The sequence below is a fragment of the Electrophorus electricus genome, chromosome 2 (genome assembly GCF_041902795.1).
Source record: "Electrophorus electricus isolate QZ-2024a chromosome 2, ASM4190279v1, whole genome shotgun sequence".
In the NCBI taxonomy this organism is placed as follows: domain Eukaryota; kingdom Metazoa; phylum Chordata; class Actinopteri; order Gymnotiformes; family Gymnotidae; genus Electrophorus; species Electrophorus electricus.
The window spans coordinates 18,982,501-19,008,941 of NC_137498.1; the positions used below are offsets into that span (position 1 = coordinate 18,982,501).

The following is a 26,441-nucleotide window of genomic DNA, read 5'->3' on the forward strand; positions in this document are numbered from 1 at the left end:
CATTGTCTCATTACTAGGGTTCAGGGTGAGTTCAGGGTGGATCATTGTGTAATAATACCCTCAGTTCTACTTTCCCTTTCCTTTTTCTCCTGCACACACACACACACACACACACACACACACACACACACTCACACACACACACACACACACACACACACACACACACACACTCACACACACACACACACACACACACACACACACTCTCACACACACACACACACACACACACACACACACACTCACACACACACACACACTCTCACACACACACACACACACACACACACACACACTCACACCACACACACACCACACACACACACACACACACACACACACACACACTCACACACACACACACACACACACACACACACACACACACTCACACCACACACACACACACACACACACACACACACACACACACACTCACACACACACACACACACACTCACACACACACACACACACACTCACACACACACACACACACACACACACACACTCACACACACACACACACACACACACGTAGGTGTTAATTGGTGATGTGTGTGTTGTTCTAAAAAGTAAAGATTAAAGTGAGACTTAAAGTGCGACAATCTTACAGTACAAACATTAAAGTTTGAGGCATCCATTGAGGCATTTTTGTCAACATCAGCCAACTTAAGTCAGAGAGAACAGTTAGGTTTGCCATGGACACATAGAAGAACAAAGAGAAAATACTATCTAATAGTCAGCCTGTTAGTTAACACTGAAACTAAACTAATGTTAGACTGCGAAGTACTGAGGCAGACGTTTATTAATCCACATTAAAATCAGGTGTCATGGGGGATTATGGTTTTTCTACAGCTGACCTCTAGTTCTAGGCTCATCTGATAACAGTAGTGTTCTCTGGGATGTTTGGAAACTCAATGAGCTTGGCGATTGGTCTTGAGTAGATCTAGTCTTTCACTTGCATCTCTGCTGTACACATGCTTCCACCACTCTTGGCAATCTCTGATCTATTATAATCATCACAGTGGTCTGCAAAGGTTTGGCTTCTTCCTCCACCAGTACTGTCCGAAGCGCCTGCATCTGTCATTGGTTGAGATCCCAGGGTGACACACAGGGCACCCTGATCAGAAATAATCTTAGGGTATTCACTGCTAAGAGACAACCTGTCTGAGGAAAGAGTCTGGTCTAGGCTTTGCAGTATGTTTAGATGGATGCACACATTTAAGCCCAGTGTTTTGTAGTAGGCTATTGGGTATAATTTTGGGCTATGAGTTAGAAGGTTGTGGGTTTGATTCCTGACTCAGCCATTGAGCCACTACCAAGGCCCTTATCCCTCTTGGTTCCAGGGGTACAATGCTGTACAATGTCTGATCTCAGCTTCCAAAAAGAAGGAGGTATGTGGATTACTGCATTGTACTGAGCAATGACAATAAATTGAATCTTAAACTTTGACAAGATAAGAGTCAAAGCAATCTATACCTACTGATAGAAGCGTAGGCTTTCACAGTTGAAGACAAGTTGGGGCATCTTAGGAATAGTTGGCTTTGATCTCCATTCCTGACATGACCTTTAGAGGTGGTCCACTGATTTGTGACACTGGAGTATCCAGACAATATGATGCAGTTCAGCAAGGTTGCTGTCTGTTCCTGGATGGAGCATAATGAGCTTGCTTTGGGTTCTAACCATTGTGTGGACAACATCATCCTTGAGGCCATCAACCATGAGAACACTATAGAACCATATGCAGATGGGGACACCATAAACCCATGAGAATACCTTAGAACCATACGGCGATGCATTACAGAGGATGCGAAGGTCAAGTGTAGTTGCTCTCATATCTGGCTCTGATGGGAAATAACTCCTTGGGAGATGGATGGATAACTGTTTAGGGACTTCACTGTCTTTCCTAAATTCCTCTATATGCTAGTATAATAATGTGGATATAATAATGCAGACTTGAGAATTAGTTGAAGAGAAAAGCTGGTCAGAGTTAATAAGCATTATTGAGGCATCCTCTGGAGAATGTCTGACAGTTACACAAAGAACCCAAATGTTTAGTTTTCTGGAGTGATTTTGTAGTTGTCCCAACTTCTTTTACATACTAGCATTTGAAATCTCAACCATTATATCCAAAGCATACATTATTCAGTATATGCAAATTGAGATCTATCATTATGCAAGTTGCTTGACAGCATTATATCCCATTGGAAGATTTTGCTTTATTTAAAAAAAACAAAGATTATCTCAACTCACACCACCAAACACCTGCAAGATAAAGTTGCAGGTCAGCATTACCCTGTCCATGGTAGTAAAATAACAAGCCTGGCTTTGCCACAGAACTTGCAAAGAGGCTTTCAAGTCTTTTAAAAACACTTTGCTAATACTAAGGAAGTTCTGGGCAACATGGTGACTTGGTGGTTAGCATCTTTGCCTCTTTGAGTGCTAGGGTCTTGTGTTTGAGTCCCTATCTGGGTTGAGTTTCCATGTTCTGTCTCTGTGGGATTCCTCTGGGGTCTCTGGTTTAATCCCATGGTCCAAAAACCTGAAGGTTAGGTTGATTGGATACTGTAAATTGCCCTGTATGAATGTGACTTCTGTGTGTGGGACTATGTGCATGTGTATCCAGTGATGGGTGGTGCTCTATGTGTGTGTGTTCAGTGATGGGTGGTGCTCTATGTGTGTGTATGTATGTCCAGTGATGGGTGGTGCTCTATGTGCATGTGTATCCAGTGATGGGTGGTGCTCTATGTGCATGTGTATCCAGTGATGGTTGGTGCTCTGTCCTGGTCTTAACCTCCTCCCCTTCCCCTGCACCTGGTGCGGTCCCCCAGGGGACTGTGGTTTCTGATAGAGAGTATGATGTGTGCAAATTGGCTGCTACTTCTCATTGGTGTGTGTTGGTATTTTATAAAGGCGATAAGGGAAAGGCTATATAAATGCAACTAAAAATAGTAATAATAATAATAATAATAAGTTATAGCTCTCAGGAACAGTCCAGAGTGATCAGCCTTAGGCTTGCATGGAGGCCTTAAAACCACCTGCATCAGAGCCTCTGCTCTGCACAAAAAGACCCACAAGGGCCTCTGTGTTCTAATTCCTAGGCTTTCTTATTCAGTGCCCAAACCTACAAATACACTTTTCTCATCACATCATCTCATCACGTTCCCATTCATCATTCAGCAGATCAGCTGGCAGGTCAAGCGCTCACATATGGCCTCATTTGGTAGGTGCCTGATCACTTCAGGCTGATCACTACCAAACTATTCAGATCCATTAAGTAGAGATGGTTCAGCCTTCTCATTTGGTGGAATCAGTAGGCCTCAATGATGTCCATTTTGGAGTAAACGTAATATGTATATTGGAACAAGTCTAATAACTCTCCATCTATGTTAATGTGGTTCTAGGTTTAGTGTCTATTAATTACATTCAATGTGACATGCTAACAGTACAAACATTAAGGAAGGTGTAAATGACTGTTTGTCCACTTTGTTATAGTGTTCCACACTAGGTATAAAGCGCAAGGTATATAGAGCAAGATACTTCTAATTCTATGTAGGATTGAAACAAAATGTTTTATGTAAATTTTCTAGCATCATTAGAGTTCTTCTTGGTTAATTTTACTCAGTGATGCTAAACACATTTGTTGTATAGGAGTCTGATTGTCAAGGAACGCTTTGGCCAGCCACGTGCAGTGGACTTTCGTTTGTGGCCTGCGCACACCTGCGCCTGTGGATGTAACATAGTAAATGTTTGATGTACTGTTCTTTTTGTCAAAGTTAAACGTATCAGTCTTTCTTGTCTGTGTTTAATGTTAACAATTTCTTGTTCGAATTAAGCGTGTGTAATTCTTATCAGTTCTGTTAGTGTTGTATGTTTAAATGTTAATAAATGTACGTCCCATATGTTGGAGTTTGTGCATCCTGCCCTTCGCCCTGCGGCACTTTGGCCACCTCGCATTACAGAATGACCAACCACCACAGGACGCAAACTTCTGCGGCAAAAGACGGACTTCCTAGTGGGAGGTGTGTAGGCACCCCCACCCTGCTGCCTGGATCCCAGGAAATTGGGGAGAGGACCACGACCGCCATCCGGGTCCTCTCCGGAGGTGGAGGGAAACATCCCCAGGAATTTCTTGGGGGGGCGCTGTGGCCATCGAGCCAGGGGCCGAGGAGGCCCGAAGGGCACCGCACCGACCAGGAAGAGGAGGGCGGAGCTGAAGCCAGAGTCCCCTCCCTTCAGCAGACTCGCCAGCGAGACTGGAGTGGTCTGCCCAAAATCTTGGAGGCAAGCCGCCTCTGGGACACTCCTAGAGCGGCGGGAGGAAGGAGGACCATTTAGGGAGGTGGCACGTCTGGAACCGGGGCGGATGTGCTCCCCCGCATGTCCGTTGAGGCCAAGGACACGTCAAGGCGCCTGCGGGGACGGCGGGTGCCACGTCACAGCGCCTTGTGTTTGTGTGTGGGCACTATTGTGTGTTTGTGTTGCGCCTTTTGTTTTTACAGGCGCAGCATCTTTTGGAACATACCGGACTGCCCTGAGAGATGGGGAAGCTGCCTTTCTCCCTCTTGCCGCAAGGTCTCCCTTTTTGGCGGTACCCGGCCCGCCTTGTACTGGGTGGGCACCAGGCACTGCTGTGCTGTGTGTCTGTGTTTACGTGTACACGTCACCCAGAGGTTCGCGTTCATTGGAAGGACGCGTCGGGAACCGTGGCCCTTGGGAGGGGGTTCTGTCACGGAACGCTTGCCTCCCGCGAGGCACGTGGTTGTGGGAGGACTTTCGTTTGTGGCCACGCTTGCACACACCTTCTCCTTGTTTTGTATATGTATATTTAAACCCACGTGAGGGTGTGCAGCGTTGTTGTTGACGTCGGGTGTGGATATAACATATAAATGTGGATATAACATATAAACGTTGTTGACGTCGGGTGTGGATATAACATATAAATGTGGATATAACATATAAACGTTGTTGACGTTGGGTGTGGATATAACATATAAATGTTTGATGTACTGGTCTTTTTGTCAAAGTTAAGCATATCAGTGTTTCTTGTCCATGTTTAATGTTAACCGTTTCTTGTTTGAATTAAGCGTGTGTAATTCTTGTGAGTGCCGTTAGTGTTTTGTTTAAATGTTAATAAATGTACATCCGAGATGTTGGAGTTTGTGCATCCTGCCCCTCGCCCTGCGGCACTTGGTCCACCTCGCGTTACACTGATGTATGTAAATGTGATGTGATGTATGTATGCTCTAAATGTATGTAAAGTGAGTCATAATATCTGATTAAGTAATAAACAGAGTAATTTCATATGTGATATCCAGATGGATATTCAAATGGCAACATTAGTTACTAGTACTAGATATCTGCTGAACACAATATAAATTGCAACATCACAATATATTTAACCATAACACTACTGTGTATTTGTGTGTGTGTGTGTGTGTGTGTGTGTGTGTGTGTGTGTGTGTGTGTGTATGTGTAGTTTCATGTTAGAACCATCCGCCAATACTCCCACACAGAATAGATGCTGCTGTTCTCTGCCAGTGTACATCTCTGCTTTCATAAATCTGCCAATATTCCATTCCTCCAAGTTCCTCCACACACACACACATATGCACAGAAATGAATATGAATACATACAAGCATAAATGACTGCACTCATTAACTCATGCACACAAACAGGAACACACATATAAGCACATGCCCACACACGCACACAAGACAGTGGGAGTAATAGGATTTATAGAGGTTGATAGGCAGAAGCAGGAGAGAGAGTGTCGAGAGAGAAATAAAGATGAAGAGAGAAAGGGTGATATAAGTTATTGCTCCCCAGTGCTACTACATTTGCATAGTCAGAAGCAAATTCTGAAGAGATCTGGGATCCCAGTACAGTACATGAATACAGAGGTCATAGTAAAATGATCAAGATTTAAGCTAAGTGGGAGAACAATTGGCAGACATTTTAAGCACTGAATTGGATGTGAACAAATTGGCTCCAGATTTAGGCAAAGAAGTCACAGCAAGATGTTTTACAAATTCTCTTCTTAAACTCCTGGCCCAAACAAGGTGTGCTAGTTGAACTCTAACAACATGTAGGGAGCTGAGACATATTTAAGGTATTAAGGCTCTAATATCTCACAAATATGTTTTAGTTTAGGTTTGTGAGAACACAAAAATCTTACTGATTCTTAAACAGTGTGAACAATATGTTTTTGAGTTTGACCATCTGATTCCACAAATTTTAATTATATAATTCTTTGTTATGACATGAACGGTGAAGTGCTGCATAAATAACTATATATATTTGCAAAATGAAACCATGATGTGCCATACATGAGCTGTCATAGAGGACTGTTGGGCGCTGAAACGTCCAGTAAAAACAGAATTTCCGAATGAAGAATTCTGACCGTTTCCTCACTCAGGACTGTGTGTGTTTCTTGGTGTTTCAAGACTTGGCGACATACCCTCAGTGCTGACCTCTCGAGAGCGAACCAAGTCACTCTTGTTGCCTACGAGAATGATAGGGGTTTGGGGTTGATTTTCCCTGAGGAGAAGGCGGAGTTGAGCTGTGCGGTGAAAACTACGTCTGTCCGTCACTGAAAACACCAGCACACACACTTCACACACCAGTGTGGACAGATCCTGTTGGAGAGAGAGAGATATACAATGTGAGGCTGTTAGAATAAATATGTGATTCATCTGAAGCATACACATGACTGAGCATGCATTTGCTAAATGTTTGCTTGCGTGCAAGTACCAGAAGAGAAACCTCTGTACCTGTGATGCACAGACACCAGCAGTAGAATCCAATATAAGCAAAAGAATGTGTGAATATAAAAGACAGAAATACACAAATAGAGATGCTAGCACAGCAAAGGAACTATGAGCATGAAACACAGCTCAGTCTATTGGTGCTGGTATAAATAAAACTTCATAGACACAGACGAAACACTGCGACTATTTTTGGAGAAAGTGATTAATGGCATAAAGTGTAGGTGGAGCAATGGGTTGTGACTGGGCAAAGGTTTACTGTTTTGGAACTGGATTTTTGAGCGAGTGGCTCAAATGTTTTTGGTCACAGAAACATGAACAGAATATGCGATAATGAATGAAAACTGCTAATAAATGTTATTTTTTCTGGGGTCATTTGTTTAGAACATTTATACATTTACCAATGTGGAACTTTCATGAGTTTGAAAAATGACATTTTTTCATGTACATTTTTGCAACACTTCATTAAAAACACCATCTTTGTTTTTACCCTTGCCAAACACTTTATTAAGTAGCACTGTCTTGTTGGCACATTTTATAAAATGTAAATGCTAGAATGTAGTCCAGAAACCCTGTGGTCAAAAAAATGACCATTGATAAAGGGCTAAATTTACAGCATTTAGCTGAAAGCAATTTAGTAATTGAAGGTTAAGGGCCTTGCTCAAGGGTCCAACTGTGGCAACTTAGCAGTGGTTGGGCTTGAACGGGCAATCTTCTGATTACTAGTCAAGCATTTTAACCACAAAATTACTACTGACCCCTGCACAAACTGCTCCCTACCACAAACTGTGCATGGCAACAGACTATGAACTCTAACTATATACTTTATAAATGTTTTATATACTTTATTAATATTGTTTTAAAATGTGGTTAATAATGTGTTAATAAACCTTATTAAGTGGATGTAAAAAGAGTACTGCTCTTAAGGCAGTTCTTCTTGGTTTGAACTTCTTGATTACACTTTGTTAATTAATACAAACTATCTGTCATAAGAACCTAACAGTGAATGGTTTTGAACATAAAATCTCACCCCCTTTTTAGTGAGTGCTATTTGAAACTGATTCATTGTTAGGAGAATAGCTAGGAACAGAACTTTTAAATACAGTTTACTTTCTGCACAGAGTGTGGAACACCTACAGTCTATGCAGCTGGACCTACACAAACACTATAGGTGTTTAATTCAACACTTGTTTTTTTGCTGTATGCCCATCCTAGAGCTCTGCACTAAATCAAACCGGTGTGTTTAATTATGAATACATCAGTATCAGACAGCGAATGAGGGTGCCATGTCTAAACATCTCCACTTGTTCCTCAGTCACTGCATGTGACCTTGTCCCGCCGTTTACACATTTTCCTTCTATGCGCTTTTTTTTTTAATCGCTTCCTCCCTCCTACAGAGAAAAGCCATTAGTGGCCCACAGAGACGGAGAGTCTCTCTCAAAGCTGTCTCTCCTCTGCTCTTTATCAGTGTTGCACCACCCCTGTGGCATGCAGCCAGATCACTCGCCAGCTTCAACGCAGCCTCAGCAATTAGCCACCCCTAATAGGCCCGAAGTACACAGCGCTAGCCTCTCAATGTCCTCCACATGAAGCACTACTGTCTATTGATTACCCTCTCCTGGAATTAAAAACATGCATCTCAACACTTACTTATATATAAGGTTACAATCTAATTTTTATTTTTTTATTTAGCCAGCCATATAACTGCCTTCAGGTCAGTCAGATCAGTACAATGCCACTGACAATCAGAACATTTAAGTATTATTACAAGTGGTAACATTCTAGTCTTAAGCCACGTGAAGAAGAAAAGTACTCATTTTCCCACTTTCAGTGAAGAAAAACTCAACCGATGAAGGTCACAGACATTCAGGTTTAAAAACTCACCTGTCTCCAGTTATCAAAGATAAAAACTGTGCTTTCTTCATCATCTACGGTGACAGTGCGAGCATAGCCCTCTCCTATGACACACACACACACACACACACACACACACACACACACACACACACACACACATACACACACACACACACACACACACACACACATACACATGCACACACACACACACACATACACACACACACACACACACACACACACATACATACACAGACACACACACACTCACACACACACATACACACACACATACACACACACACACACACATACACACACACACATACACACACCCACACCCACACATACACACACACACACACACATACACACACATACACAGACACACACACACACACACACACACATACACACACATACACATAGACGCACACGCACACACAAACGCGCACACACACGCACACACTCACACACACACACACATACACACGCGCACACATACACACAAGCACGCACACACACACACACACACATACACACACGCACACATACACACACGCACAAAAACACACACACACATACACACACACACACACACACACACACACACACAGTGATCAGCTCCATAGAGACTGCTGTTTTCTTTTCTTTCCCCTAAGGTCTTGTGTAAGAGAAATAAGCTCCCTTTGGAGGTTAGACCACCACTGAGTACAGAAAAACATCTTACTTTAGACTAAGCACTCACCTCTGCTACACAATAATACCTCTCATGAATTTGTGCTCCTGGTTTTCATATTGCAAGACATCTGTGTACTTAAAGAGAACATAAGTAGGGTATTTGTCTTATAATTCAACATTTGCTATTAGACTGTCATTTCACTAGTATCCCAAGTGTGGCCTGCCTTTTTCACAGTGTGCGTCATTTAACCACTTTTTTATTTTTGTAAAAAGAAAAATAACCAATTTTTCTGCAATTATACCCTTGCAGTTCAGTTTGGCAAGATGTTTGTGAACTATCATTGTAAATGGCACTGCCATGGCAATCACCATAACCATCATAATTATCATGAACATAATACTTGGCAGAATGACACTAAATTGTTTAAATGCTTCAGAGTAAAAACTGTACCATCAGAGTCCATAGATGCAGTTCTGTCCATCTCCCCCGCGAGGGCGATGGCGAGTGAGGTCTTCCCCACCCCGTTCTGGCCGAGCAGTGCAATCCTCAGTGGGCCGTCCTGCCTTTCCTCCACATCTGTGCTGATGGCCTTCTCCAGCGCCGGGACCAAGCTGATTGGAGGAGTGGATAGTTCACCCAGGCCAGGAGTCCAGTCACAATCATCATTGATGGCCTCTTCCCTTCTGAGCTGATGTTTGATAGGAACAGGGGTGCTTCCTCTGCGAAGGGGTGGGGCACTGGACAAAGTCATACTGCACAAATGAAAAGATTAAATTAGTAATCAGTTGTAACAAAATGCACAATTAAGTGCAACAAAAAATGTCGACTGTGCTTATCTGAGCTCAGGTTTGATTTATGTTTTATGTGTAACGCTGTTGTAATCAATTGTACAGCTCTTTCTACCTTCTGTCAGACCACTGAAGCAGCCTAACCCCTCTTTTTGATCCCACATTCTTCATTCAAACCCTACTCTAAAGCCAAAGATACACCCACTCAGCTCACCCTTTTGTGTGCATATAAAATAATTGACAAGCAAGGCAGACTGCCTACTTGTAGAGAGGTTTCCTGATTGGTTAATACAGCTGGGCCATGCTGACATTTTTACTTGCTGCTCAGAGAGGCCAGGTCAGTCGCTGACACATTATTTTTCTCGGAGTGTCTAGTTTGCTGACAGCTATCAGAGATGCCATATCTTGCTCATTAGGGATCTGGACCCAAGCATTTGTAAAGCTGCTTTATGACAACATGTGTTGAAAAATACGTTTGATTTGACTTAAAAACTTAGGTTTAGCCAAACGTTCTTAAAATAAATCACTTACAGCAGCTTTAAGGTTAAGAATTAAAAAGATAGAACTCAGGAACTATGAACATCTGCTTTCTAAGGAATAATACTGGCATGAAATGGGTAGAATCATAAAACTCCAAACAGTGACCACAGACTTCGTCACAGTAAGAATCAGAGCAGAAAACCACTAACAGTGTCCTACAGTAATAATTAGTTCGCATTCAAAATAAAAGCTTTTTTTCCCCCTGTTGTTTACATCAGCTAACACTTTTTTAGAAGGTGAGGCTGAAACAGAAACAATGAACATCAGGAAATCAAGAAACCTAATCTGCTCAGGAAAATAAAACGTCCCGCTGCCCACAGCCACGAATTTAACATATATTCATTTATTTTTCTTACTTGTACAAAGTGTCTCGTTAGAGCTGGTTGACTAAAATGGTTCTAAAATTATGAACTAAATGGCACCCTGTGTTACGCTGTTTCACTATAATAACCTACTAGCCTACCGAGTATCAATGCATTCCAGACACCCATTAGAGGACTAGGCGCATCTGTCAACATGTCTTTCAGTTTTGCGGTCAAGTAGTGATTTGACAGGTATTCCAATGCTCCCGCGCAATCCCATTTAAAGACGCAAACATCTCCACTTACCTTGGCACACGACTCGTTGCACCTAGTGAGTGAAGTCGCTCCCCTCTCTCTCTCTCGCTCTCGCTCTCGCTCTCGCTCTCTTAACCGCACGTGTCGTGCTCTAAAGATTACCTTTTGGCTCGCACCTTACTCTTGCTCGTCTGCATTAATGACTCATACCCCTATGAAAAGTGAAAACAGACTCAAACTATATTAAAAAAAATACATTGAATTCTGACACCGACAACAGTTCTAAATCATTAATTTGACAATCGTCGTTTTGGAAATAAATCGGAGTCGCTTGTCCATTCCTTTAAGGGCTGGCACTACAGTGATTACTGCTTTCGTGTGCAATTTCTGTACAGGACTCATTTAATTTCGGAGTATGCCTTGAATCGGTAGGTGGCAGCAGAGAACAAGCTTAAATACACTTGTTTAGTGACGTTTCGTCAGTTAAAATGTCACCCTATGCGGTCTTTCCAATATGGTCTTTAAACAACAGAAAAATTACTTTAGAATCCCGATTCAAACCACAGTCACGACAGCCCAACCGCACACATTCAGTAAATAACAAACGTGTGTGTTTGTGCAGAGAGGGAAAGATATGTTCAGTCGTTCCAGTAGTTCTGAAATTCTGACACATCATTACTGTAAATCAATTTATCTTTAAAATAATGTTTCTACCTTAACATATTTGGTTTAATAAACCTCCAAAAGTAAGTTAAGTGAATGTAAAACATATATATATATTTTAACTTACTACTTAAAGTGCAATGATCACTTGAAAGGCAAACTGGTTGCTTACATATTTTACATAAGACATATCTTTTTTAGTCATGTGTATAATATTATAGATGTGCTGACAGTATTTTTGCTACGTGTTTGAGTCTTTGACAAACATGGGCTCACTGTGAATACACTGTAGCCAGCTTTATATGTTATAAATTTAGGGTGTGTATTTGTCCATGCTTCTAACTACAGCTGTGTGGATGTATGCATTTGTGCAAGTGTTCAAAGCATCAGTGTGGCAGGGCACAAGAGGCTGGTGTGAGTGTGCATGTAACTCAGTGTATGTCCTTTCCACAATAGCCTCTTGCCTGTTTTCCGAAGCGCTCAGCCCGGACCTATTATCCCACTAATCCCCCACCATTGTACCAGGCCTTGGGAGAGAGAGCGTGAGAGACAAAGAGCGTGCGGGGTGGCAGGGGGTACAGGGTGAGGTCATCCTAAACAGCCCCTAGCTAGGGTCACTGTCTTTGTATAGCAAGGGTGAGAGACAGAGAATGTGAGAGAGAACGAGACGGGTGGTGGTGCTGGTGATGGAGGTGGTGGTGGAGGTGGTGTTGGTGATGGAGGTGGTGGTGGTGATGGAGGTGTTGGTGGTGATGGAGGTGTTGGTGATGGAGATGGTGGTGGAGGTGGTGATGGAGTAGTGGTGGTGGTGGAGGTGGTAATTATGGTGGTCTTAATGGTCATGGTGGGGTCTGCGGAAATTTGAACTGCTAAATAAGAAACAATTGCATTGTGGACCTGTAGAAAGTGAATATCATGTTATATAAGTGTATCTTCACTTCTGAAGGCTAAAGGTACTCTACAGTGAGCTACTTGGTAAGTCTGTGAATAATAAATATTCACAAATGATAAAAATGTCTTTATTTCATATGAAACCACTACAAGAGTTCACAAAACAAATAGTAATAGTGATAGACTGCAATCATGGTTGGTATAATTTGTTTAATCAGGCTATAAGATAAATAAAATACACACTAGAATACAGCTATTTAAAATTATCATTACATAAACAAACAATAAATAATGTGAATAATAAAAAGACAAATTTAATCCACATATATAACAAGAAAAGGAAAGGAAAACCTTATAAACTAATTCAATTGACCTTGTAGTAAAGTTGTTTGCCAAAAGAATCACAGGGAATCATAGAGGACATCTCATATACTTGCCAGAATAGTAACCCATAGTGTCCAGCTCTGTGAATGTGGAACCAACTTGGTCCATGAGTTTCTCCCTGAATCAAACCCCAGTATCACCTTTTTAAAAAAAATTGTATTCTATTTATTTATTTATTTATTTATTTATTTATTTATTTATTATTATTATTTATTTTTTTTTGCTGTATTTTAAAATCATGTAAATGGCACAGTCCCTCAAAATGAATGAACTTATTCAGCCATACTAATCACAGACCCATTATAAACCAATGACACAGGGATAATGAATAATGACATCAAATGCAGATTGCATTCTCCTGGTTATTATGCTATGTCTATTTTTGTAACACAGCAAAATAAAAATATTTATTGCAAGAATGAAAAGTCTAATCATGTGGCATAAAACCCCATTATATTTTTTGTCTTCTTTATTTATGAATAAATAAAGAACCTTAGTGTTTATTATAAATCAGAATGAAAAACTATACATTATTTTTTATTATTTTTATTTAATACTGTAATCCTTTAAAACATTTTCATCCCAGTGAATGTAAAAAGAGTAACATATTTCTAGTAAAAAGAATGTGCTCCACACCACTGCCATTTGCAGTTTGAAGGTTCTTTTTAGGCCTATTTTTAGACCTATAGATCTTATTAGTGTCGCTCGTGTTGTATTATCAGTAGGATAAGTGTATCAGTTCAAGATCTGCACTAACCTTTGGGCAGATGCATAAACACGCAAAATTATTATATTTGTAATTGGTACAATCTTGATCAAAAGAGCAGCAAGTAGACTTTGAAAATGTCCTTACCTAACAAGTCATTTGCCCAGTCCTGAAATCAGACAGCTCTGAATGTGAGGAAGGTGTCTTTGGTAGTGATCTGTCTGTCATTACCAGGCAGACCTTTGTTTCCTCTGGTAGATTATCAAAAATGTCTTAGACTGGGCAAATAGTAAGTCTTCTAGCAGCAGAAATGTAGTCTTTCTGAAGTCACAATCTAGAGCTTCAGGTCAACCCCAAATTTAACAGTCAACCCGCTTTGGTTAAGTAGCTTATTTCACTGTTGACAGCTTCCCCTTTTCAACTCTCACCTCTTGTAACATTTGATACCTTCACCAGCTTAGTGACTCGGGCAGTTCTTTCTTTTTGGCCATTTTTGTTTGTTATAATGGGGCTTCCCAGTCCTTTTCTTACCAACAGATATCACAGGAAGTAGTCTGGGGATGGGCAAGGCGGGTTATTGGCTTGGGTGAGCGGGGCCCCGCTGGAGCTGATGAGTTTCTCATAACGAGCCTTGTAGGCGTCTCGTTCTCTCAGAACGCGGGTCAGCTCGCACCGCAGCTGCTCCAGCTAGAGCGTGCACGAGAGCGAGAGAAAGAAGGGGGCGGGGAAGAGAGTAAGCGAGAGGGACGGAGAGAGAGTAAAAAAAGAGAGAGAGAAAGAGGTTTGAGAGATGGAAGGAGAGAGAGAGAGAGAGAGAGAGAGAGAGAGAGAGAGAGAGAGAGAGAGAGAGAGAGAGAGAGAGAGAAGTGAGAGTGGAAAGAGATGGGAAGAGGGAAACAAAAATGAAGGCAGTGAGGGGAATAGAAAGTGGAGTGAGGAAGAGGAGAAGACAGACGCGGAAAGATCGAAATAGAGTAATTGAGGGAGAAAGTAAAGGAGAGAGGGATGGAGAGAGTGCATTTCAGAATACTTACGCCATGGCAAAATTCTTGGCTTTCACAAGTACCTTCAGCTGGCAGCTGAACTAACTAGAGAAACAGTACATTTGGGTGCGTTCACATTTGCAGACTTTGGGTATGCACTGTTAAACAGGCTAAAAATTTCCGTTAGTCACTCACTTAATGTCACTGTCTGTGTAATTTTCTTTTTCTTTGAATTTTAGCGCATTTTGCTTCTCTGCGATAAATGTGGGTTTTTTTTGTTTTGTTTTGTTTTTTGCTTGTCTACCATTTCCGTGTGTGACTACTGCGGACCAGAACGTGCGCGTGTACCTGCTGTGTGAGTATGTGCTTCTCGGACTCGAGCGCGTGTCGGTGTTGCAGTCGCTTGTAGCGGCAGGACTGGGCGTAGCCACGGTTCTTCAGCGTCCGCCGCTTCTGCTTCAAGCGCACCACCTCGTCCTTGCTCACGCCGCGCAGGTGCCTGTTCAGCTCACGCACGGACAAGCTGACGAGCTGCTCGTCAGAAAAGCGCTCGTCCACCACGGACTGAGGAAACAACAGTAAAGCAAGTGGTCACTTCAGAATGATCAAAACATGTGGTTACGCAATATTAGTAGGCGATCGTTTTGATCGCTAAAGGCAACATGTAAGCAGCAGCTGGACCAAATTTGCAGAGATAATCAATTAATTATAATTAAGAGTGTAATGTTTAATGAACGCAACAGAAAGAAATATTGCATACATAAGAAAATAACTCCTTCATCAATGTTTTTCTTTTTCTTTCATTTCATTTTCATTAGACCCTATGTGTTCATATTAAGTTGTATATTGTATGTTGTCTGTTACGGCTGGTGGTAGTGTGTGATGATGAGGAAAGTCACGGAAATGCGGAGGTATTTGTTGACACATTATAATGTGATTGTGTGTGATCCTTGCATGTGTACATTGCTTGTGCATATGCATGATTGTCAGTGGTGTGGCTTGTGTGCATGTGTGTGTGAGTGCGTGATAGGTTGCACATTCTGGCTGCACATGGCCATAATCTATATTGTAATCTGACTAAATGTAAGTGACACTGATCAGGATTAAACAATAATAATAGCAGATATTATGGTAATCTCATAGACCTGCTCCACATTAAACCCTACAGATCTCCAAGCAGTGTCCTGACAGAACATCACTGAAACAACATCACATGCACACAACACCATTACTGCATCTGAAAAATGACAATTAAATAGTATCATTGTAATATCCACCACTGTATCAACATACATACTGAATCAGATGAACATTTTAACCCCAGTTGTATGTACATGCTTTAATAATTCAATATGGTGCAGGTATAACACCTGAAATGACTCATTTTAGAAGCATATAACATAACTCAATAATAAAGCCAAACAAGGACATTTTAAGACCTACTGCACATTTAAAAATGTAACTTATCTTCCCTCTTCAAGTCCCCAACCCACTCGCCCACGCACAAAATGCTGAGTGAGCCATTAAATTTGGGATTGCTTCCAACGTCTTCAAATTTGTTACCATCCTCAATACCTGGTTCTAAGCATACAAATTACAACACTAATATCATTAAATTATTCCATCTCACACTGGAACTGAATAAAGTGGAATCTGATTGGTTCAATCTAATTCAGGCTACAGGAAATAGCATAGCAGTAAGTCATTCTAGTCTTCAGCACTTGGTTTCAGGGTAACTGATTCCTTCAGTGAAATGAGAGACATCTTCAAGGCAAAATCCCCAGTGTTGAATTCCCACCTCCAGAGAATGTACACGGAACAAGTATCAGTTCAGAAACTGGAATTTTGCTCTGAGCTTTAATAATCAATTCTTTTTGGAGATGTTTAGAACATTTCAGCTTTATAAAGTACCCCATTGCCCTAAATAAGTGTTAATAAAGCATTTATAACATCAAAAGTCTAAAGGAGAAAATATCCTGCTAGTGTCCTGGTGCCAAGAGTACAGGCAATACATGAGAGACACAAGCCCCATCCACCATCCTCTTTACCTGTCTAACTTGGATCTGATGATGATGATGATGATGATGATGGTGACTGTGATGGCCATGCATAGGATGATGGGCAGGGTGGTGGTGATGATGCTGTGGGTAATGGTGTTGGCCCTCTGGGCTGGAGGGCTGGGGGAATGGGTTAGTGGGTGGGGCAGCAACGTGTAGAGGAGGGGCGGAGGACACAAAGAGGAGGGGGCGGTGACAGAGCTCAGAGGCCTTGCCCCCATCCACGTCACCTCCACTCTCACTGCTGGAGTCTCCCAGATTACTGCCACCAGAACTCTGAGACAGGGCAGGGAACTAAGTGAGAGAAAGGCGCAGGGTATTACTAAGGCAGAATTATAATACAGATTGGTTAGATTTTAGTGTGTAATGATAAACTGTAATGGCAAACTTGAAACTGTGCAAATGGTTACCCTCTTGTTGCTCATTGTCAATAACAGTCATCTTGCTCTCAGCAGTGCTCAGAAACAGTCTTGCACACTCAACATACTTGAAGAGATGTGCAGGCCCACGTTTGTCCACCTACATAGCCGCAAACAGCCACTAACGGACTGACACACACATAAAGACTGTACCTGTGAGCTCACAGCCACAGCAGCTGAGTTGAGCAGTGCCTCCACAGCGTCTTCGGCTCCCAGAAACCCCCCAATGGCCCCCCTATTCCTATCTCCCCTCTCTGGTGCCCCACCCAGGGCACCCAGGAGAGAGGCAGTGGCCCCTCCCTCGCCACCAAACTGCTGCTGCAGTGCAGCCATCCATATCAGGTCTTCAAGGGAGGCAGAGTTCGGACATTGGGCGGGGGCACTGGGGGAGGGACTATGGTTTAGATTGCCCTGCGAGGTGGAGCTCAGTCCTAAGCTGTAGCTGGCTGAGGTGGAGAGTGGGAAGGATAGCGAAGAGGAGGAGGACGAGGAGGCGGACAGGGGCTGGTGGGCATCGCTTAGGGTTGGGGATGGCGGTAGGGAGGTGTAGGGACTGGAGCTGAGGCTGGAGTCCGGAGGGGGACACACCATGCACGGAGAGCCGGAGGCGTCCTTCTGCTGCTGGAGTTCTGCTTTGGCATATGAGCACGGTGGTAGAAGGGGCGGGGTGTCAGGTTTCGCCTCGAACTTGAGCAGGTCAAAGTCATTGAGGTACTCCATGGCCAGGGGGCTGGGGGGGAGCAAGGGAAGCGAGAGGGACATAACTGACGAAGTAGAGAGCCTGTGGTGTAGCAGGTTAGCAGGTTTTTGAGATCACTAGCTACTCTGTTCACTCTCCAAGCACACAGCAACAGGCTTTACTCGCTGCAAGGAGATAAAAGCATCAGTCCACCTCCTCAGTGCCCCAACAGGACAAGATCAGTAAAGATCCCTGATTGGCTAGTAACAATGCCTTTCTGGGGCTTCACTGCTCCTTTGTATAGAGGACTTCCTGTGTTACCTTCTGACCCTGTTAGGGATAGAGATATGGACATGAATAGACAGACACAGGAATATATGAAAATGGTGTGAAGCAATGTAAAGTAGAAGAAGGAAACAATGGAACTGAGAAAGAGTAAGACAGAGAAAAGGAAAAAAAGTCTATCATATATTTCTACGATCTAATGTCCAGGAATCAGGAATCTCAGTGCCAGAGTGATGCAACATGGATACCAGATATAACTCCTTAAATTGTGTATGCTATCAGATCTGTGCAAATCTACAATGTAATACCATCATACCAGATGAGTGATAGACTTTGCATAGAGCACATTAAATTGCTTTCCTAGTATTTACATAGTAATATGTATATAAAATTAAGTAAAACTAGACCAAAAAAAATCTACTAAAAATAAAGTTAAGTTCATATGTTATATGTTATATGTTATATGTTCATATGTTATATGTTATAAAGTTCATATGCCAAAGGGAGAGCCAAGCTCTGTTGTGCACTACTTAATGCAACTAAATGTTTGAGTTAGGGTGCTAAAACACTAAATCCAAAATCCACAAGTCACAGGTCCATCAATATTATTAAACCCACAATCAGATCCTGATGGGTAGGTAAACCCACTTGAATCCCCTTGCTAACATTTCTCCATGGCAACACATAACCTCTGTTGTCTCAAGCCAGTCAATGTTTTCTTTAAAAGCTGTTGCAATGTCCTTTGTCGGCTATTGCAGTATTATGGCTGGGTCTGGCTCAGCAGGAATCGAAGGGGAAGATAACATCGCTGAGCCCGGGGTCAAGAGGTTAAAAGCAGCACAAGAGTACAGGCCTACTGCCTACAGACACCAGCCACCCTGATTCACACTAACCCCTCACGTATGAAAGGAGTATTCATATGTAACACACTAACCTTGCTAAACCTCACAAGGGGCAGTGGTAGCTCAGTGGTTAAGGTACTTGACTTGCAATTGGAAGGTTGTCGGTTGAAGCACTGCCACTGTTGAGCCCCTGAGCAAGGCCCTTAACCCTCAGATGCTCAAGGTGTGCTCACTCAAAATTGTAAGTTGCTTTGGACAAAAGTGTCAGCTAAATGCCATAAAATGTAAAACAAGTGGAAATATCTTAAAACACTAATAACACAGTGTAGCCAAAATGTACAGAAACTCATTTTATTCTGAGTGCACAAGGGTCTATCATTCAATATTTCCAAGTGGATATATTAGACATGGTCAGTTGGAGTCTATGCAAGAGTGATTACTGTGATATTGTTGTTTAGAAGTACTGTATAAATTATCTGTACTGTATACTTAAATATGGATGTTCATTTTTAGGAATTATTGCATTTAAATGTGTATGCTCTCACACAACAGCACTTTTGTCTTAAGCCAAAAGAAGATAGAAGTTGAAAAATAAATTTACCTAGAGGGTGTCTATGGCAGAAGTTCAGTTGTCTCTCAAAGGTTTGTGGGTAACGCAGGAAAAACTTAGTGTTATGTAGTGTTGTGTTTTCGTAAGAAGGAGTGTCATTAGTAAAGAAAGGCAATCTAAAAGAGTGGTGGGAGCATCTAAGAATAATTTAAGTAATTCTGAACATGACTTTTCAATTCTAAACCAATAAAAATATAACTTAATATTTCTATCCATGTCAGAAGGAATAAAATTGTCAAACAAATCTGATTCAGATTACTGGGAGGGAAGGTTTAATTTAAATCCCATGTACTGCCCATAATCTTAATGCAGACAGCACGCCCTCTGTGCCAAAGAAGAAAAAACTCTAAGTAACTTTTAATGGATGTGTTCCAATCATATATATTGTGATGGTTAAGCATAAATAAATACTGATATCAAGAGAAATGACCAGAGAAAGTCACACATTACATACAGCACCTACTTTCTGTCTGGTTTAAAAATTGATTTATATATCAAAAACCAACATTTACTGGTTATTATTTAATATTTGTTCATTTACTTTTATGATATTGGAGCTATGGGAAGCACAATAAGCATTTCCCACCTGTAACCATTTGTAATAGTCTGAGTGACGAGAATGATGATATACAGTTTCATCATTCAGATTTATGATCCCAAAACTGAACAATAATTAAAGCTTCATTATCATGAGCTTCATGCACAAACTTCCAATTACTTGTTTGTGAATTCCATGATTGGAGCCAGCCATGGATGAAAAGGAATTTCAACAAATGAAAAATGAAACCCCTTCTAGTTTCTCATGAATTTCAAGCCTCATTTTCAAAGGATTTACTGTCAGGGCATGGTGCGTTCCAGGAGGCAGATTTATAAGAGGCACAAAGTTGTTCTAAAAAAGAAAAAAAAAATCATCATTACAGATCAGTGCTCAGTGAATTAATAGCCCCCCTACTGGGTAAACTGAAGCGTGTCATTGAACAAGCTGTCACGGGCCTAGAAAAAGGGCCCAAATGCTACCCAGCATCAGAGAAAAGCATACAGAGAGAAAGGGTTACAGAAAGAGAGAGAGACTTAAAACTGAAAGTTGGAGACACCCTCCTTGAAGACACCAGGGCTTGTGCCAAGTAAAGACAGGAAGGGAGGTGGAAGGTAGAATGGGTGTGAAGAGTTTGGCTTTCTCTTACCGTGGGTCATTCAGAGCAGGGCCGCTGGCATCTCCTGTCGTCTGTTTCATTCCTTATGACTGGCTGCCTGATGCCCACTGTGTACATGTAGGAGTGTGTGTGAGTGTGTGTGTGTCACACTGGGAGTTTGGGAGCATACATGAGCCACTTTGTAACCTACTGTGTCATTGCCCCCTCCGCTCAGATTTAAATCCCTCTCTCCCCCGAGTCCTCTCTGACTCGCTCTCTCTCTCTCTATCCCATTCTCTCTCTCCTGTTTTCTCTCTCTCTCTCGCTCTCTCTCCCTGTCATGCCCCTTTTCTTTTATCTGTCCTAAAGCCACAGGTTTGTTCAATTGTTCTGTTAGGCTCATGCTCCCTCTCTCGTGTTCTCTCTCGCTCGCGCTCTCTTTCCTTTTCATCTCTCCATTACTCATTGTTTTAGTCTGGTCTGTTTACAAGTATTTTTCAACTTCCTATGTCCTCCAAGCTATTAAACAATATTTAACTATAAATAATTAATAATATAACTTTGGAAATGTAACATGTTTTTAAAAATATGCAAATTATTGACATCATAAGGTAGAAAATGATAAAGTGGAAAATTTAGATATGAACCTGACAAATGTGCATGAGCACCCTATGCTGTTAGTGTATGTGTGGGTTGGTCTAGCTGTATTCATAATGGCACACTCCAGTCATACATTCCATACTCATTCCATTACTCCTCTCTGAAGACTTAACCAGTCCTCTATGCTGGTTGCCATGACAACAGAGTGTATGTACAGAAGAGAGTTGTAACTATGATAGCAGTGGTGATTGTAAAAAATATCAATATATGGGAAGTCAGACAATCACAGAGAGACATAATAACCAAGCTGAAGAGGCAGGCTGCCTGTTGTCAGTCTACTGCCACCTATTGGCATCTCTGCAGGATAGTGTGTGCATGCATGTGTTAATATTCTTATGTAATTTCAAGACATGAACACATAAATAGATAGATCTAGATTAAATTGTCAAAAATAATTTTTAAAAATGTTCAAACAAGATAAAGCTTAGCAAAGCTAAAACTATGGTTACTGAGACTAAAATTAGGGTTAGGTTTACAATTATGCTTAGGAAATTCTTATTGCAGGTAGTTTTTTGTATGCGAAAGCAGACATTATTTCCAACAAGAGCCCCAACACTTTAGTCCTCCTTCTCCAAATTGTATGCAGCTCTGGAATACAAATATACACATTCAGTACAGCACATTCTAGAATGCAAATATACACATTCAGTATGGCACATTCTAGAATGCAAATATACACATTCAGTACAGCACATTCTAGAATGCAAATATACACATTCAGTACAGCACATTCTAGAATGCAAATATACACGTTCAGTACAGCACATTCTGGTACAAAGGCAATTTTTTTGGATGATTCAGTTAAGTTTGAAGATTTTGTTTTAAATTCTACCATATATTTTAAACCTACAAGCTCTAATTCTTGTTGCAATACAGCTCTTCACATCCAAAGGCTTTCAGAAATTCCATCCCTTACTCGCAGCTATTAAGACAAATTTATTTGTAGTGAGAATGAAGACTTTTACATATTCAGAGAGTGGATGCACTGACAAGCTATTGTTAATTCCTTTGGTGCTCACTTATTGTCCTACATAAAAAACAGTGGCTAATATTATACTTCAGCATTTCAGAATCCTACAAGATGATGCAGAGATCCCTTTTTAACTTCATTTCTCTGGAAATGTATGCAGCAAAATAAGGGAGATCTCGAGTATCGAGAAAGAAAAGGGCAGCAACATTAACAAGGCTTAAGTTAATTGAGTAATTTCATTAAATTACTTCATGAACTCTGTTCAAGAAATTAATGTGTACATGATCGTGTGTGTGAGAGAGAGTGTGTGCGTTTGTGTGTGTCAGAGATTACACTTTATTACTGCTTTTATATCTATGCCCGAAATCAGATTTAGTCACATAATATTAACGCACTGATTCCTTAACGAGGCATTCTTAGAAGCCTCAGATTAGCAGGTTTAGCCTCAGAAGGTTATTAAAAAGTGTTCGTTAGGCACTTGCCTGCTTTGTAAAAATCCAGGACTGTTAGTATAACTGAGACTTGTAGGAACAACCAAGACAAGAGAGTAGCCAAAAAAAGCAAAAGTAGTATTGTTACAGACAAAAACATCAGACCAAAACTGTCATACCAATGATCACTACCATATATGTTTTATTTATAATTATAAATTATAAATATATAAGTCTCCTAATACAGTGGGTGATACTTGATCCTTTCCTGCCAGTTATTATAGTAGCTGTGTTAGTAAATTGAAATTTACATTGTAACACATCAGGAGTGGTTGCAGACAACAGTACCCCAGTTATTATTCCACTGGTCATTTATATCAGTCTTGACAAGCAGGTCTTTGATGTTTTGTCTCGTGTAGGAGGTTAAAAGCTTCTTATAGAACACTGATTCAACACTTTATTAAAACCATCTCATGATTTTGTTAACAGATAACTTGCTCAAATGAAACCTGTCAGTAGTGAGAATGAAGACTTCTTACAGAAAACTATGGTAAAAAGAAAAGTAAAAAACTGACAAATAAAGTAAAAAGAAACTTTCAGTCAGTAAAAAACTTTATTTGCTCAAATACAGAGTCCATCAATATTGGCTTACTTTATTAAAAAAGTTATTATTAAGGACACCCAAACTGTCTTTACCTAATTCCTACTGACTTTGACAAACCTCATGCAATCACGAGGCTGTGAGACTGTTTGATGTTATCATTTTCACCTTCCCTCCACAGCCTTTGTGAAGAGGGTTATTTCAGCTGAAATTAAAACACACAAAATTATCAGATGTCACTTGGATCTCATTTCTGACCTCTACAAACAACTGCATTTTCCTGCCATGTAACTCCTTAAATCTGCCCTATTCACTACCAAAAATAAATTTAAATAAAAGTGAAAAAAATCTCCACAATACACTATGAAAATAGCACCCATCAAAAATACTGGTCACGAAATACTTTTGCTTGGCTGCTTTTAAGGGTGACTCAGTCTCAGTAGTGTGGCACCACAAACATTCATTCCTTCATTCCTCTGAACCCAACCACATAAGCACATTGATTCTTTTTGTGCTGCCCAAAATATTTTGAGATTTAGGTTTAGATTTTTTCCTTGGATTCACCCACAGTTTAAGAAATACGTGTTTTGCTGTACATATTTGTACTAATATGTAGATATATAATAGATATATCAGGACACTTCAGCCCTATAACTGCAACCATGTTACCAAAACGGCAGGGAGAAAGATTTTTGATCATTTGCACTTGTAACCAAGACAAAATGTACAACATTTGAAGACATTGAGGAAGTGGATTCAAACACATTAGTAATCACACACACCCAACTCAATCCTGCACAATTACTGATCCCCATGCCAACCACCTTCTTTACATAGAAGCCAACACCCAATCCTCTGAGCCTGCTTATCCTAGTTATGACCTCATATTCACCCCAATATCTGTTACGCCAAGTGACTTCCAACATCCTATGACCCACACATGTCAGTTGGGGACATGATTCTGGATGCATGGGGTGAGGTTATTCCAGTACACTCAGAGAGGTGGTCACTGAGACAGGGTCATATCAGGTTGGAAAACAAAAATTAGCCCAGTGCATTGCATCTTTTATCGTGCATTGCACAATGACAAGTTCTGAGTTAACTTCTACCATGTTTACTGGATGTCACTCTAACTGGATATTGGCGTTTTTCTAGCTGTCACTAGGTGCACAGTCATACTTGCCAATCACACACACACACACACACACACACACACACACACACACACACACACACACACACACACACATTTCAGCACTGTCTTTACCATTATCTTCAGGTTAGTAATGGAATTATCATCCAAATTAATACATGCTAATGTCAGGCAAGGCTTTCAGTGAATAAATCAACCCACCTAATAATTGCTCAGTTATATGGTTTTATATGGTGTTTATGTTTATTATATTTTGGCTTTGTATGTCTCTGTAGGCTATTGTTGTGTATAGTGTATCCTGTGTAAATATTGAGCATGTGTATGGGTCTTGTTTAAAGTAGGATTATAAGACTAGTCACTGGATTACGTGGCTGATTCTCCTGCTTAATCTGGTGTCAGATTAACATATTGTAGTGCCTTAATAAACTGTCTGTAATATAGACAGATGCTGGACACTTCTAATACCATCACCATCCTCCCACCTGCCCAAAAAACATAATTACACCAACCTCTCCAAAATTCCACCCAACAAAAGATCTAGGAAAGTACATTAGATTAGAAACAATGAATGGAAAAATATAGCCTTTGGTGAACTGATCTGAAACTGAGAAATAACCACTTGATGTACTTTTACTACTACTACTACTATTACTACTACTACTACTACTACTAAGAAGAAGAAGAAGAAGAAGAAGAAGAAGAAGAAGAAGAAGAAGAAGAAGAAATATTGTGCCAACATTACTGGAGAAACACCATGTGCTTTGTTTCTCTTTTCACTCCTTTTATAAGCACAATTGTAGGGCAGAGCTGAAACATAACAACTGACCTCATTTTGCTGCTAGACTTTTTTATCTGCCTGTTGTACACAATGCTGAAGCATACCATAATGAGATCCCATCTCAGTGCAAATCTGTACAAATAACTCTAATACAGAACTCCTAAAGTCATTGTTAATGGACCACAATTTACGTAATGTGTACAAACACAGATGTTCCAAGAGATGTAAGAGAAGAGGTGTTGGACTGGCCAAATAGGTTTTGCAGGTTTACTCTAATGATTCACAATTTACACTTAATGAAATACACTGTCAAACAGTAATGCACATGGTCTAGGAGAGGAATGAACAAGGCATCTAAAAGGAAGGCAATATCTGAAGTTTTCAGTACTTTAGTTGTTTCAGTATTTTGTCATAATTCACACTTTCACACTAATTTTAATGCACCCATGTAAAATAAATAGCCCCTAAAACAGCAAAAAAAATTCTTCATTGTTTCTTATTTAGGTAATGCTTGTAATGTTTTGTTTGTAAGCTATTGGTTGTTGGTAATTACCTCTTCCTGGTAACAGTGTATATAATTGACCTTCCAACCCTAAAGATCTCCCCCAAACAAGCACACAAACATAGACGTTAGCCTGCTTTAATCTGGTTAGACCCCAACCACACAATCCTGCAGAGAGAGAGAAACAGATATAGGTGGTTGCCAGAATCACTGAAGGAGATAGAAGCTAGGAGAAAAAGAGACAGAGAGAGAGAGAGATAGAGGGAGAGACGGTGGGAAGGAAGGCAGGAAGGAAGGAAGGAAGGAAGGAAGGAACGAACAAAGGAAGGAAGGAGAAAGGGAGGCGAGGGTTGAGTAGATCAGAGTGGTCAATACTTTGGTTTGGCTGCAATCTGATGAATGACACTAAATGAATTCTCTTCTGCACAGACACCCCCATCATACATCTCACCTCCATCTCTGTCTGTGTCTCTAGCTCACTCTGTCTCTCTTT

The 26,441-nt window shown here is 40.9% G+C and overlaps 2 protein-coding genes and 1 long non-coding RNA gene across 3 annotated transcripts in view; 1 reads left to right on the forward strand and 2 right to left on the reverse strand.

Annotated features, from left to right (window-relative positions):
• The window catches only part of LOC113587410 (GTP-binding protein REM 2-like), a 16,973-nt gene extending 5,405 nt beyond the window's left edge, over positions 1-11,568 (reverse strand). The window contains exons 1-4 of the mRNA XM_027026064.3: positions 11,253-11,568; positions 9,767-10,068; positions 8,659-8,732; positions 6,468-6,645 (exon numbers count right to left, since the gene is read on the reverse strand). Of these exons, the coding sequence (XP_026881865.2) occupies positions 6,468-6,645; positions 8,659-8,732; positions 9,767-10,067 (553 nt within the window). The 5' untranslated portion in view covers position 10,068; positions 11,253-11,568. The remainder of the gene's footprint in view (positions 1-6,467; positions 6,646-8,658; positions 8,733-9,766; positions 10,069-11,252) is intronic.
• A 1,317-nt stretch (positions 11,569-12,885) lies between these two features.
• On the reverse strand, positions 12,886-21,019 carry nrl (neural retina leucine zipper). Its single transcript, XM_027026054.3, has 5 exons — positions 20,905-21,019; positions 17,458-18,313; positions 16,877-17,179; positions 15,177-15,392; positions 12,886-14,532 (listed from the first exon to the last, which is right to left on the reverse strand). Exons 2-5 carry the CDS (start codon positions 18,064-18,066, stop codon positions 14,386-14,388), a joined length of 1,275 nt encoding a protein of 424 aa, XP_026881855.2. The 5' UTR covers positions 18,067-18,313; positions 20,905-21,019; the 3' UTR covers positions 12,886-14,385.
• On the forward strand, positions 14,716-16,260 carry LOC145649906 (uncharacterized). The gene is made up of 2 exons (XR_014116639.1): positions 14,716-14,954; positions 15,162-16,260. It is a non-coding gene; the product is annotated as an uncharacterized LOC145649906 (long non-coding RNA).
• Positions 21,020-26,441: the final 5,422 nt, after the last annotated feature.

Bases quoted from the DNA above. Each gene is read 5' to 3' on its own strand.
- nrl (XM_027026054.3), bottom strand. From the start codon at position 18,066: ATGTCCCTCTCGCTTCCCTTGCTCCCCCCCAGCCCCCTGGCCATGGAG. The intron at 17,180-17,457 runs GTACAGTCTTTA...TCTCTCACTTAG, and splicing joins CTGTGGCTGTGAGCTCACAG to TTCCCTGCCCTGTCTCAGAG. The intron at 15,393-16,876 runs GTAAAGAGGATG...TTGTTTCCTCAG, and splicing joins ATCAGATCCAAGTTAGACAG to TCCGTGGTGGACGAGCGCTT.